The sequence below is a fragment of the Triticum urartu genome, chromosome 5A (assembly GCF_056163025.1).
Source record: "Triticum urartu cultivar PI428250 chromosome 5A, HENAU_Tu73, whole genome shotgun sequence".
NCBI classification, from domain to species: domain Eukaryota; kingdom Viridiplantae; phylum Streptophyta; class Magnoliopsida; order Poales; family Poaceae; genus Triticum; species Triticum urartu.
In genome coordinates, this window is record NC_141877.1 from 596,674,601 (window position 1) to 596,688,947 (window position 14,347).

Here is a 14,347-nt window from a genome sequence, read left to right on the forward strand (position 1 = left end):
GCTGATGAGATGAAGGCCACAACTGGGTATATATTTACTCTTGGAGGTGGTGCTGTTTCTTGGAAGTCTTGCAAGCAAACGATCTTAACAAGATCGACAATGGAAGCAGAATTAACAACATTAGACACATCGGGTGGCGAAGCAGAATGGCTTCGAGATCTGTTGATGGACTTGCCAGTGGTTGAGAAGCCGGTTCCGGCCATCCTTATGAACTGTGACAATCAAACAGTTATTGTCAAGGTGAAGAGTTCAAAGGGCAACATGAAGTCCAACAAACACATAAGAATGAGATTAAAAGCTGTCAGAAAATCGAGGAACTCCGGAGTGATAGCGTTGGATTATATTCAAACGGCTAAGAATCTGGCAGATCCCTTTACTAAAGGGCTATCACGTGTTGTGATAGATAACGCATCAAGGGAGATGGTTATGAGACCCACATGAGTTGCCATGGTAGTAACCCAACCTATGTGATCGGAGATCCCGTGAAGTAGGACCTGGGAAAACAAGCCAGTGGTGAACTGAGGAGAGTAACTTTACTAACCCACTCCGTTGGAGATGCAATACTCTCGGAAACTGTATGGAAGGATGACTACTGTCTTAATGTGTTCCAAGGCTTATATGCATAAGCAAGATGCTATCCTATAGAGCGATCTTTGGAGGAACACACCTATATGAGCCCGACTGCTGGTCACAGTCTATGAGATTGGGGTGATCTCTAGCAAGCTCATGAACAGGCCAGGAGTGTGACTAATATGCTCCACCCGAGGGGTCGGCCTTCGGCAGCCTCGTATCAGTGAGACTTGTGGTGAAACTTCTTGACGCCAAACTGACAATTCAAGGCATAGTCCATTGTTCAGTTGTGAAGGAGTGTAACTACTTGGTCTAGGTGGAGCTCAACCTTAATCGGTCTCCACTGAGATGCTGGTATATCAAAACAGCGTTTGGAACAAAGGACAAACTAGACCCCTGAGATCTGGTGGGGGATTGTTGAAATATGAGATGGGCCTAGAGCCCATATGACAATTTCAGATTTGATCTCTAAGGGCCCATGTAGGTGGCATGATAAGGTGGTGGGAAGTTTAGTCCCACCCCGGAAGTGGAAGGAGAGTTGGAGTGGTTTATAAGGGATTCTCTTCCTCATGCTATTGGAGCTTGAGAAGAGATGAGGCCCTCGCGCACTCTTCCTCCTCCGCTCGCCTCGCCACGCCACGCCACGCCTCGTCACGACGCGCCGCGGGTTGCGGGATTGAGCTGAGCCGAGCTCACTCCTATGCGCTTCTTTTTGCCGGTCAGGAACGGAGAGTCTTTGACAGGTGTTGCCACGATCTGAGACGTCGGATCGTGGGCTACCGACTTGGACGTGGGTTCAGCCCACGTCTCTCCACGCGCAGCCGCACATATATATATGTGGGGCGCTGCCAACCCTAGCCGCCACAGAAACAGAACGCATCTCCGCCTCCACGCCCGCGTCGTTCCTCTGCTGCTGCTGCCGCCGGCGACTCCGTCCCGTTCACCGCGTACACGGTTGACGGGAGAGCAGGCCTCCGAAACCCCGCCTCTCCGGATCCTGTACGGGAGAGGGGCGATTAGGTTTTTGGGTAGCGACTACGCGACTGCTCGCTTCTGTTCATCTACGCCCACATCACCTTCGTCATCATCATGTCGAACGACGCCGACCGTGCCGCCGCTGAGAAGGCCGAGGCCGAGAAGAAGGCCGCTGAGGATGCCGCGGCTACTGCCACTGCCACCGCCGCCGCATGGCCGATTGGAGGGTATACATCATTTATCCCTCTCATGTTTCTTTCTGTTGTAGCAGTACTAGCGATATGCGTAGATGCTTCTACTATATGCGTAGTACATGCTCTGTTAGATCGTAATCAGTGTGTTATCAATACTGTCAATGTCATGCTCATGATTTATTCATGGATTAATTTAATCGGAAAACTGCCTATTTTCTTATCAAGATGGCACTCGAAGTGTTAAAATCACATGGGTTAGCCCTCAACCCCATTCTCCATGAAGATCACATCGCTTGTGTGTTTGATCAAGATTGTCGTCCCACTCCCTTTTGATTCAGGGCAATTGACGCCCTCTAAATCTTCTTTTTTTGGCAACGCCCTCTAAGTACTTATACGGGATTGCTATCTCAGTCGATTGAGATTTAACCAAGTCTCATTTGATGCTATATCTGCGAGATCTTACGTGTAGATCCGTGCAAAATTTTCATTTTAGTTTTATTTTTTGTTTCTTACATATGTCACTTGACTTAGACTTAGTTATGTCTTAATCGACTGAGACCTAATCACACCTGTACTTATAGGCAAAGGATAACTGACTCGGCTAAGAGCATCTCCAACAGACGCGCTTCGCCTCGGTGCAGTATAATTCTTTTACAGAGCTAAAATAGTCTTTTTGCGCGCGGTAGCGACAAAGAGGCTTTCCAGATGCACAAAAACACGACGCCCAATCCGGCGACCCACTTGCAGCAGCCCAGATTTTTGTAGCGTGCACAAGCCGCGGCCCAAAATTTGCACCCAGGGATATCGCTTTTAGCGCGTGCGCTAAAGCTTTTGTGCGTGCTCGCAGCCCAAAATTTGCAGCCCGTGATATCGCTTTTAGCACATGCACTAAAGTTTTTTGTGCATGCTCTATTTTACAACGTTTGTTGTAGCGCTGTTTTTTGTAATGGTTATTAGGGCTACCCAAATACCTGCTTTCAGGTTATTTGGAGATGGTAGCTTTCGCAGACCCCAATAACCCCATCCCGCATCCCAATACCCAACTTGACATATGTGCCTCACTTATCATGGGATCTCTCCCCTCCCACCCCCTCCCCCCACATGCCTGTCGCCACTCTTCCTCTCTCTAGCAGTGGATCGGCAGATGAGGCAATGGCAACAATGGCAATTGCGGTCAATGTCAATGGTGCTTCGCGGGTGGGCGAGGCGGTGCGTTGGCCAGCATCAGTTGGTGGCGGCAGTGAGGGTGGGGGTGGCATTGTGGTCAGCAGTGGTTGACGACAGGTGTGCTGGTCGTCAATGGCATGGGCAGTGTCAGGTGCGAGCTCAATTTGTGTGGGCCCCACAGGATGGGGGGAGGTGTTGGCGGAGACATGGGCGAAGATCTAGGGATTAGGTCAACTGTTTGGAAACATTCAGAATTACGATGTTTGTTTTTTGGATTTCGTATTTACAGTGCTTTACTTAATTAATACAATGTTTGTTTTTGGAATGCTAATTATGATGATCTGATTGACTGATACAATGTTTATTTGATGGAATGCTAATTACAATGCTTTAATTGCTAATTACAACATTTTCAAGCAATGTAGGCCATCAGATCTAAGATAAGGAAGGGATGATATTCAATGTTTCTACCACAGCCTGCTTGTTTAATAGTAGTGGAGACTAGATGAACATTTTTTAGTAACACACTGAACATTTGTTTATGTGTATGAGCAAATTTGCAAATGGATTGAGAATTAGTTGATTTTTTATCAGTCCCACTTAAAATAATTTTTTAGAAAAGTGGAATTTACTTTCGATTTTCACAAGTAAATTGGGTGCGAACTTCCTATAGAAGATTGGATTAGACCTAATTTTTTGAGAGTTGCATAGGAAAGGGTGGACAATATATTAGATTCGTTTGCAAGAGAAGACATTATGTAGGTGGCAGAATAATTTTAAGTAATTGCTACCTTTTCCATGTCCTCTTTGAACATGTTTTTTTGCATGATACCTTAGGGCGTTAGAATTTTTTTGGTATGTTCTCTCTCTAAATAGATTCATATGTACATGACTCGATTTTTGCAAGTTGAATATAGATTATCACTTGGTTAATCAATCCATGGTGTGTGTGCCCAACAACCTAGGAGGGTCAGGCATTAGAGATCTAGACATCATGAAAACCATTTTACTTTCTAAGTGTTGGTAGAAAATGTTCCATGTAGATGGTATGTGGCGACATTCCTTAGATGATAACCCAACACATCATACTCTAGAATAGCTAAAAACTGGAGTGGGCAACCCACACTTTTTATAAAGGTTGATCCAGGTTAAAGTCTTGATTTGGTTTTGTTTGTAGGGTCAAAGTTGAGAATAGTGGCAAACTAAATTTTGGGAAGATTGATGGTTCTTTGATGACCATTTTTACACTATCTTCCCATACTATACACAATCTTCTTAGATCCCTATATCACTGTTAAAAAAGTGTTTGCATGTTATTTTTTATCTCTTAGGTTTTAGAGGGTGGAAGTAAGAATTAAAAGAGATTAATGGTTCTGCTTAAGGATCATGGAAAAAATGTCTCTAAATAAAAATCCCCACGATTAGTTTGGCTATTGTCAGATTCGTGAATCTTTTGTGTTTTGTTGCACAAAGGTGCTAAATCTGAGAGAGTGTGTCTCTTCTATGGGAGTAATGAAGCAATAACATTAGTCGATCTTTCAATCTTGATTGGAGGAGCACTGAGGCAAGTATTTTAACTAGGATAACTCCTCAACTTATTGAGGTGATATTGTGCAAAATTAGCTTCCTATTATCCCTATTTTTAGAGAATGCCAACAGTGAAATTAATTTTTGATAAAGTGGGATTTGTTGTGTGAGCAACTTAACTATAGATTTTTTGAATTTGAGGATGTCAAAAGTCACAGACTTCCTACAAAATACTTATGTAATGGAGGGCTGCAAGGAAAAGGTGGAAAGTAGATTAGGTATTAGCCCCCATGCAAAAAAATATTAGGTGTTAGGCAAGGGAAGACACTATCCATTGGTGGCGGAACAGTTGAATTAATTCCTCCCTTTATAATGTCCCTTTGAAGGTGCTCCCTTTTTACAAGATACCTCATGGTGCCAGGAAAAAAATCATTACATACAAGGCTGCATTTATGTGGAGAGCTGACATGTTGAAAATGAAATATTAAATCGGCCCATGGTCTATCTTCCCAAGGACTAAGGAGGGTTGGCATTTTAGATTTGGACATAATGAACATGGCTTTATTTTCTAAGTAGCTTTAGAAATTGTTCAACAGAGGTGTATGTGAAAACAATTCCTTACTACAAAATACCTCATACATTAGACTCTAGGATAGTGAAGATGGGAGTGGGAAACACACAATTTTGTTAGGGGCTATGGTGTTGGGTCAGAGTTGGGAATACTGGCAAACTTGATTCTAGGAAGATCAATGGTTCTCTAAGGATAACTCTTACACTAGCTTCTATTATGTTATTGTTTTAAAAGTTATTACATGTGATTTTAAATCTCTCAATATTTTGGAGAGCACCAGTAGAAGTTAAAATAGAATAATGGTTATACTTATGGACTGTGTGTAAAAAATGCTTCTCTAAATTGACATCCACACAAATTAGTCTGATTGCTAAGTTCATGAAACTTTAGTGTTTTGTTGTAGGAGGTGGTAAATCTGAGAGGAAATGCATCTTGTAATGAACCAATAACCACCTGCCATTTTCTTCCCCCCACCCACACACAACACACATATGGATATCATTAGCTGCTCTTTGAATCTCGATTGGAAGAGAACTTAGGAAAGGATTGCTAACTAGGTTAATTCTTCCGTTGATTGACGTGATATTGGGCAAGACAAAACTCTCAACTTCCTATTATGCCTATTTTAACAATCTCATCATTGAACATAATGTCCATTAAGGGGAATTTACCGTGTGATCTGACCAACTGTAGATTTATTGAATTTGAGAATATTCAGAATGGGCAAACTTCCTATGAGAAAATGGTTATACTTAACTATTGGAGAGCTGTGTGGAAAATGTGGTAAGTAGATTAGGTTCTTGGCAAGGAAAGCCAATGTCCATTGGTGGTACAAAAACTTCAATTAATTCCTCCCTTCCTAGTGTCATTGTGAATGTGATATCTGTTTACAAGATATCTAAGGGTCTCAAGATGAAATACGGATATACACAATGCTGGATTTCTATGGGATCGTGACAAGTTGAAAAGGAAATATCACTTGGTTAATTATCCTATGTTTTTTTTGCCCGAGGACCAAGGAGGGTTGGGCATTTTACATCTGGACATTCCTTTACTTTCTAAGTAGTTGTAGAAACTTTCTAATTTAGATGGCATGTGCCAACATTTCCTTACTAAGAAATACCTCACACATCATACCCTGGGACAAGTGAAAGTCAAAATGGAAAATTCACACTTTTGGCACAAGTGTATGGAGGTTAAAGCCTAGATTAGGATTGTTGAATGGTCAAAGTTGGGATTGTGGCAAGACTAGATTCTGGGAAGATCAGTAGTTAATGATTCTTTGGTCATAGTTTTTCCACTATATTTCCTAGACTACATATAATCTCCCTTGACTTCATATCACTATTGAAAAAAAATCTTATGGTTCTAACTTCTATAGATTTCAAAGTGTGCTGGTAGGGTATTAAAAGAGTACAATGGTTAGGCTTAAGGACTGTGTATGAAAATGTTTCTCTAGATGGAGAGTCTGGAATATTAGTTTGGATGCTCTTCGGTGTTGTCAGGTTCAAGAAACTTTAGTGTGACATATTTCTATTATGGTATGGGAAAACATTGGGTGATGCCTTACAATTTTTTGTGGAGAGTACAAAAATCCTATGTGTATCAAACTTACCCATGGTTGATGCTTAAAAGATCATATTGAGTAGAGATGTTTTTTACACGATGGTAGTATTGATTGATGGATCTCTCTGCAGGGAAGGAGGATCCAGTAGATCAGCTTAGCTATTGTGCAAAGCTAACTGAACGCATCGCAGATGGCATCTTCAAAACTGGGGGGGGGGGGCTGGGTGTCGTCGATCCCAAGTATGATCATGAAATTTCCTTGAACAATAGTGGAGGTGATGATGTTCTTGGCAGTGCTTATTCAGTCATCATTGTTATATTTTAAGTCACACCTTCATCGTGTATTTGGTGTATGGTTGAAACCTTGAATGTTGTTCTATTGTGTGGTGAGGAAAAACCTATAGCACATTCAGGTTTCCATTGATGGTAACTGGCGAACAACTTTTATCTAAAGTAAAACTTATGTTAGTAAACCACTTATCTTGTTTGGTTCTCTCAAAATTCAACCCTGATTGCAAATAATAAGTCGAATAACAGAAAATGCATCTGTATTGTAGTTATTCACTTGTTGCTATTTCTCATGTGGCGATTGTTTTGGGGTCATCATCATTTATGTACAATCTTACACTTGGTGGACCTGATGATGGGAATCGAGGTCGAGAGCAATCATGGACGTGCTATTGTGTAATGGTGTAGTAGAGGCTAACACAATGGTGCCCATGTCTATATGCAATGCAGACAGAGGAGTAAATATTGAGGAGATCTGGCTGGAGTGATTGGGATTATGGGTGAAAATATTGGGGTTAAGATTTATGGGTGGTGTGGTAGTCATCATAGCAAAAGGGCCATTGTTTCCTATACGAGGGGTGATGGCCGATGGTGGTGGTGGAGCATTGACAATACTAGACAATACCCCGCGCGTTGCTGCGGGACATGGTTAGCTATACATGAGCGACATTAATTCAATATGTATCAAGGAGACATGATACTTGTATCTAAAATGAAGGAGACATGATACTTGGATCAATAATATGGTTGGGGTAGAATGCTCAAATAGATCCGAAAATCTCTCACTAATTAAAAAGATTAGACCCTAAAATGTACTGAAAGATTTGGTATTTACTTCAACTTCTAAGTATAAAACCCAAACAATGTAAATGCAAACTTATGGCCAATTATGTGTTGTTGGGGTTTCTGGGTACAAATATTTCCAATTTACCAAGTACCAACAATCATTAAATCTGTTCATTTTCACTGACTGTAGGTGGGAGGGAAAGGCCATGTCACTGTAGGTATGGCACATCGTTTGATGTAGGTTGTTGACATACACAAAAGAGAAAAGTCCACATTTCAACCCTCAACTAACCACGGCGTTTGATTGTCAACCCTCAACTCTAAAACCGGTCGGATTTCAACCCTTAACTTGTCACACTGTCCACTTTACCCCCCTTGACTCGGTTTGAGGCTAGTCAAGTGGTTTTGACCCGGTCAAAGCTGACTGGGCAGCCCAGTCAGCATGCCACGCACACAGGTCCAACCTTATCCCCATCTCTCTCTCGTTTGTTCAGTCTCACCCCGATCCAAATCGACCTGCCGCCGCGTTGGTCGCCGCCGCCCGCAGCCACGACCTCCTCGCCGGCGACCGGTAACCGGGCGCGCCGCCACCGCCGCCTGGGACGCCGCCGCCCGGGGCCAGCACCTCCACCGCTGCTTGGGACGCCGCCGCCCGCGGCCACCACCTCCACCGCGGCCTGGGACGCCGCCGCCCGCGGCCACCACCTCCACCGCGGCCTGGGACGCCGCCGCCCGCAGCCACCACCTCCACCGCGGCCTGGAACGCCGCCGGCCGTGGCCACCACCTCCACCTCCACCGCAGGTTTGCCCTCTCTTCCCTCCCTTCCTCCCTCTGTTTCCCTTAGATTTTAGTTGCTGCTGCTAACCCTAGCCGCCGGCGAGCTGCTGCTGCTAGCTTGGGCGAGTTGTTGGTGCTGCCACCGCCGGCAAGCTGCTAGCTTGGGCTAGCTGCTGCTGCTGGTCCTGCCCTTGCACCCCTTGTTAATAGTGATTTTCCCCCTCTCTCTATTGCTGAAACCGTAGTAATGATTTCTTATTATGTTTTCTCATCTCTTGTAGATTGAATGGATCCTCTGGATTTCTTTGTTATGCGATTCCATTTCAATGGTGCATTTGTGCGTGAGGGTCAAAATTTGGAATATGTTGGAGGCAGCGAGGAAATTGCTCATGTTGAGCGGCGCAGTTTGTCCTTACGCACTCTCATTCTAAATCTGAAAGTGCATTACAGTGTCGCTCGACAAGGAGTAATCATGATGCTGCATTGGTTATATCCTGGAAAACAATTGTCTGATGGATTGATGGCATTAGTTGATGAAAATTCCGTGAAGTACATGCTCTCATATGAAACAGATGGAGGTGTAGTGGACATATATGTTGAGGACATTAGTAGTAATGAGCCAGAACAACAAAGTTATAGGGATGATGAAGTACCCGCGGGCGGAGATGAGAATTCAAAGCAAAGTTTTGGGGATGATGAAGTACCTGCTGGTGGTAAAGAGGAATCAAATCAAAGTGATGCTGTTGATGGCAATGGTATCGATTCTTCATCCGATAGTGACTTTGTGTTATCGGATTGCTCAACATCCGATGATGAGGTGGAGGAGATTAGGCAGAAGTACAAGGATTTCAAGAGCAAGAGCAAGGGCAAGGGCAAGGACATCACTGCTATAGAGAAGGCCATTGCACCTCCGACAAAAAAAAGATAGTAGCTGGCTCAAGTTATGAAGATGATGAATCATATGATGAAGATAGTGATGGTCAGCTTGTTGTTCATGACTCCGAGTTTCCAAAGTATTCGAGTCAGGCTGAGGTGAAGAAATTCAGTTTGGGAATGAAGTTTAGTGGAAAGAAACAGTTCAAAGAGGCAATAGTGGACTATGGTCTTAGGAAGAGGAAGGAAATAAAATTCATTAAGGATGAGGGTGACAGGGTGAGAGCAAAGTGCACTTGGCCAACTTGCAAATGGGTTTGTTTAGCGAGGAAGACTAGCAAGTTTGAAAGCTGGCAGATTACTTCTTTCATTGATGAGCACACATGCCCAAAGAGGAGAGACAACAAGTTGGTGACATGCACCAGAATAGCCAACAAGTTTGAGAATTTGATCAAGTCAAACACTGACTGGTCAGTCCAAAATTTGAAGGCCACGGTGCAGGAGGAGATGTTTGCTAATGTACACATATCGAAGATCAAGAGAGCTAAGGCAATTGTCTCAAAAAGGATTCAAGAGTCAAAATTGGGTGAATATAGCCAAGTCTTCGATTATCAGCTAGAGCTTCTTAGAAGCAATCCTGGTTCTACTTGCATAGTGAAGCTAAACCCTGACAATGAAGTTCCAACCTTTGAAAAATTCTATATATGTTTTGATGCTTGTAAGAAAGGTTTTCTGGCTGGATGCAGAAAAGTCATAGGTTTGGATGGATGTTTCTTGAAGGGGAGAGGAGGAGAGGTGTTGAGTGCAATTGGAAGAGATGCAAACCATCAGATGTATCCGATAGCGTGGGCACTTGTAGACAAAGAGACCAATGAAACCTGGGATTGGTTTGTTAGCCTGTTGTGCTCAGACTTAAAACTTGGAGATGGATCGGACTATGTTATTATTTCTGATCAGCAGAAAGTAATTCTCTTTTAATCACATTTTATCATATTACATTGTGTTGTATGTTGTATGTTCTGACTCATGTTGTCGTTGCTTGTAGGGTATTCTCAAGGCTGTTGAAAATTGGCTACCAAGAGCAGAGCATAGGAATTGCGCAAGGCACTTGTATGCAAACTGGAGGAAGACCTACAGAGAGAAGGAATGGCAGAAGCTATTTTGGGCATGTGCAAAAGCTAGTTCTCCAATGCTTTTCAATCTTGCAAGAGCGAAGTTAGCACAAGAGACTGTTGAAGGGGCAAGGGATGTGATGAAAACTGACCCACACCATTGGAGCAGGGCTTGGTTCAGGTTGGGCTCTAATTGTGACTCGGTAGACAGCAACATTTGCGAGTCTTTTAATAAGTGGATCGTGGAGCCTCGCTGTTTGCCAGCAATCAGCATGTTTGAAGCCATTAGGGTGAAGATAATGGCTAGGATAGAATATCAAAGAACCGAGTCGGACAAGTGGACTGGCACCATTTGTCCCACGGTACTTAGAAAACTGAAGAAAAGCATAAATGCCTCTGCCTATTGTCATGCTGTTTGGAATGGTGAAGATTTATATGAGGTGACTCATAGAGAACATAGGTTCCAAGTGAATCTAGAAGAGTGGACATGTAGTTGTAGATATTGGCAACTATCTGGTCTTCCATGCCCTCATGCTATATCATGCATTTTTTTCAAAACCAACAACATAGATGATTACATTGACAAGTGCTATAGCATAGAAGCATTCAAGAAAACTTATGCTTTTTGCCTTCAACCTGTGGAAGGCAGACCTGCATGGCCTGTGTCTGAGAGGCCAAGACCTAATCCACCAGGGGAGATTATGATGCCCGGTAGGAAGAAAAAGCAAAGGACCAGAGAGCAACAAGAGAAGCCAAGGTGTGCCACTAGGGTTTCTAAGAGAGGTACAAAGATAAGATGCAGCATGTGCAAGCTACATGGGCACAACAGGACATCATGCAAAGCAAGAAATGGCACAGGGAGTTCAAATACACCAACAACTGAGCAAGGCCAAGGTCCTGCTAGAAGCAAAGCACCATCAGCTGCTTCGAAACAGCCTGCTGCAAGCCAAACTGCAACAAGTAGCCAAGCACCATGTGCTAGTCAAGGGCCAAATATGGTACACTATCCAGGAAATATGCATGAGCAAACCTGATTACACTATCATGTATATATAACTAACATTTGCCATGTTTCTTGTAGCCTTCACGCCAGAGCAGCACTAGGCAGAGCAAAAGGAAGGCCACTGAGGAAGTGGCTGTACCTAACCCAAAGAGAAGGGCGCCAACCGGAAGCAGCAGCAGGTCCAACAATTTCTCCGGAAATACAATTAATGTGCAAAGAAGCTCCAATGTCAATGTTAATGTATCTACCGGCAATTCTAGCGCTAGAGCTAGCAGCAGAGTTGTCAAGCACACAAAGAAGTATGCGGGGTTTCGAAGGCTGCTTGGATTTCAATCATGAATCAGCTAGCAACATCGCTGCTTGCCAGAAATGCATTATGTATTGTGTGAGACATCTATGTGTTGTGTGTGAGACCTCATCTATGTATTGTGTGTGAGACATCTATGTTTTCTATTTGAGACATCTATGTGTGTTTGCAATCATCTTTTCCGTATGATGACCAAATGCTACCAAATGGTACCAAAATGCTGCCCAAATGCTGCCCAAATTTTGAACCGAAAAAAGTGCCCAGAAAATTCTGAAATTTTTACACAACAACACTCATATGATGTTCAGATAGCTGGGAAATTTTCAACTTAAATGGATTTATAGATTGAGAGAACCATCAATTTTTCAAATTCAGCCACTATTCAGTTAAAATTTTGAACCGAAAAAAAAGTGCCCAGAAAATTCTGAAATTTTTACACAACAACACTCATATGATGTTTAGATAGCTGGGAAATTTTAAACTTAAATGGATTTATAGATTGAGAGAACCATCAATTTTTCAAATTCAGCCACTATTCGGTCAAAATTTTGAACCGAAAAAAAAGTGCCCAGAAAATTCTGAAATTTTTACACAACAACACTCATATGATGTTTAGATACCTGGGAAATTTTCAACTTTAATGGATTTATAGATTGAGAGAATCATCCATTTTTTAGATTTACACGTGGCATGCTGACTGGGCTGCCCAGTCAGATTTGACCGGGTCAAAACCACTTGACTAGCCTCAAACCGAGTCAAGGGGGGTAAAGTGGACAGTGTGACAAGTTCAGGGTTGAAATCCGACCGGTTTTAGAGTTGAGGGTTGACAATCAAACGCCGTGGTTAGTTAAGGGTTGAAATGTGGACTTTTCTCTACACAAAATGATGTCAGCCTCTTCTTTAGTATATGGAACTTCATACAAAAAAAGGTAGCAGGACAAACGACTATGAAAGCCGGCAAAATGGTACTGTATAATCTACATAATCACGATAAAAACTTGTCCACAAAAAGGTAGGATGACATATGACTATCAAAGCCTGCAAAACGGTTCTGTATAATCACATAATCAGGATAAAAACATGTCTTTTACATATTATAAATACTTGTTAACAGAAGTAGTAAGTTCGCTAATTCATTTAAGGGCAATAGACTTGATACGCTGCATGAAACAAAAATGCAAAATTGTTAGACAAACCGATTACCCGTATGAGAGGCTCAGTAGCAGCATGTGCAGAAGCACCCCAAAAAAATTTCATTCCCAGTTTTCAGAGCTGATGTGTAAATGTACTGAACTGCTCGCCTACAAAAGCTTATATACTACACACATTTAGATACACCCAAAAAGACTAAGACGAACTTTGTTAGCAGAAAAAAATAAGGGTAATAGATGGCAGCAGGCGCCTAACTGGTGGTTTCCCGCTGCCTTCAGCATGGTCTGTGGACGCGAGACCAAAGGAGCCTTTTGATGGGAGACCAAGCAACAGAACTTGGAGCAGCGGCAAGGCTAGAGGCCAAGATGAATCTGAGATAGGGATTTCGCCAGGAGGGCGCAAGTGTGGGAAAGCAAAGTGGAGGCATGTCTTTATATGAATAGGAGTCACGATCGTGGACTGCTACAAATTCCATCTTCAGTTTCTTGTGCAGTTATGGGCTTATGGCTGAGCAATAGTGGACATGGCGTTGAGGAAGTGGAACAGAACAGCCGCGGGAAAGACAATGAATGGATGTGACTGCGTGTGGATACTACATCCCAATTAATCTGCCTTTTGCAGAGAAGAGGCTTCGTACAACCCAGCCGCAGGAAATCCAGTCCGAGGGTCTTAAAAAAATAGGAAAAGGAACATAATTTGAAAAAGCTGATGTGGCACAATGGTGAGGTGAATAGGCTGCATGTCAAGAGAAATAGGATAGTGGGGATCAACTATTTAGGTATTATAGATTAGGATGGAGGAGAAACAATAAACACATCATTATAAAGTTGGAGAAAGAGAATGGAACAGGATCGGCGCTCCTCAGTCCAAAGCGAGAGGACAAAGGGTGCTCTCCTGTGACGTCATGGTGGAGTTGTTGCAGCGAAGTCCGGTGGTGACAACCAGGTGGTGTAGGTTCGTGGGTCGCTGATAAAAATGATATTTTTTTTTATCTAAATCGGGTGTGTTGGATCAGTTTTGCCTCATAGTTTTTTTTGGTTCGGGTGTAATTGGTCCAGTTCGACAACATGTTGGATTAAGTTGGTTTCTTATACGAAACAGTTGGGTATGGTCAGTTACGGGCACAAACAGGTCTGATTCCATCTTAGTTAAACCTACGGTTCTCACCCGATTGGGAAACTGATTCGTAGGTACTCTCCCTAGATAGCCCTTAAAGCAACCACAAGGCGATAGGCCATGGCTCTCACGACCGCGGCTGACGGCGTGTGAGCACGCGGTGGGTGCTGCTCGGATCAGCCTGCTCCGGCAACATCCGCGACCACCGCACCCAAATCCGGCCTTACATGCGATCGCCGCGCTCGGATCCGGTCTCCTCCGACTCTTCCCTGTGGTAAGCGTATGGGGAAGCCAACTCTCACAACCGCGCCATGTCGTTGTGTAGGCGGCGGCCGACGCCCTGGTCTCCGTGCTTCGGCTAC

General features: G+C 43.4%; 1 protein-coding gene across 1 annotated transcript; it reads left to right on the forward strand.

The window, feature by feature from the left end:
* Positions 1-9,191: 9,191 nt before the first annotated feature.
* Positions 9,192-11,749, forward strand: LOC147973185 (uncharacterized). Its single transcript, XM_087524601.1, has 3 exons — positions 9,192-10,258; positions 10,341-11,405; positions 11,489-11,749. Exons 1-3 carry the CDS (start codon positions 9,476-9,478, stop codon positions 11,747-11,749), a joined length of 2,109 nt encoding a protein of 702 aa, XP_087380727.1. The 5' UTR covers positions 9,192-9,475.
* The last annotated feature ends 2,598 nt before the right edge of the window (positions 11,750-14,347 follow it).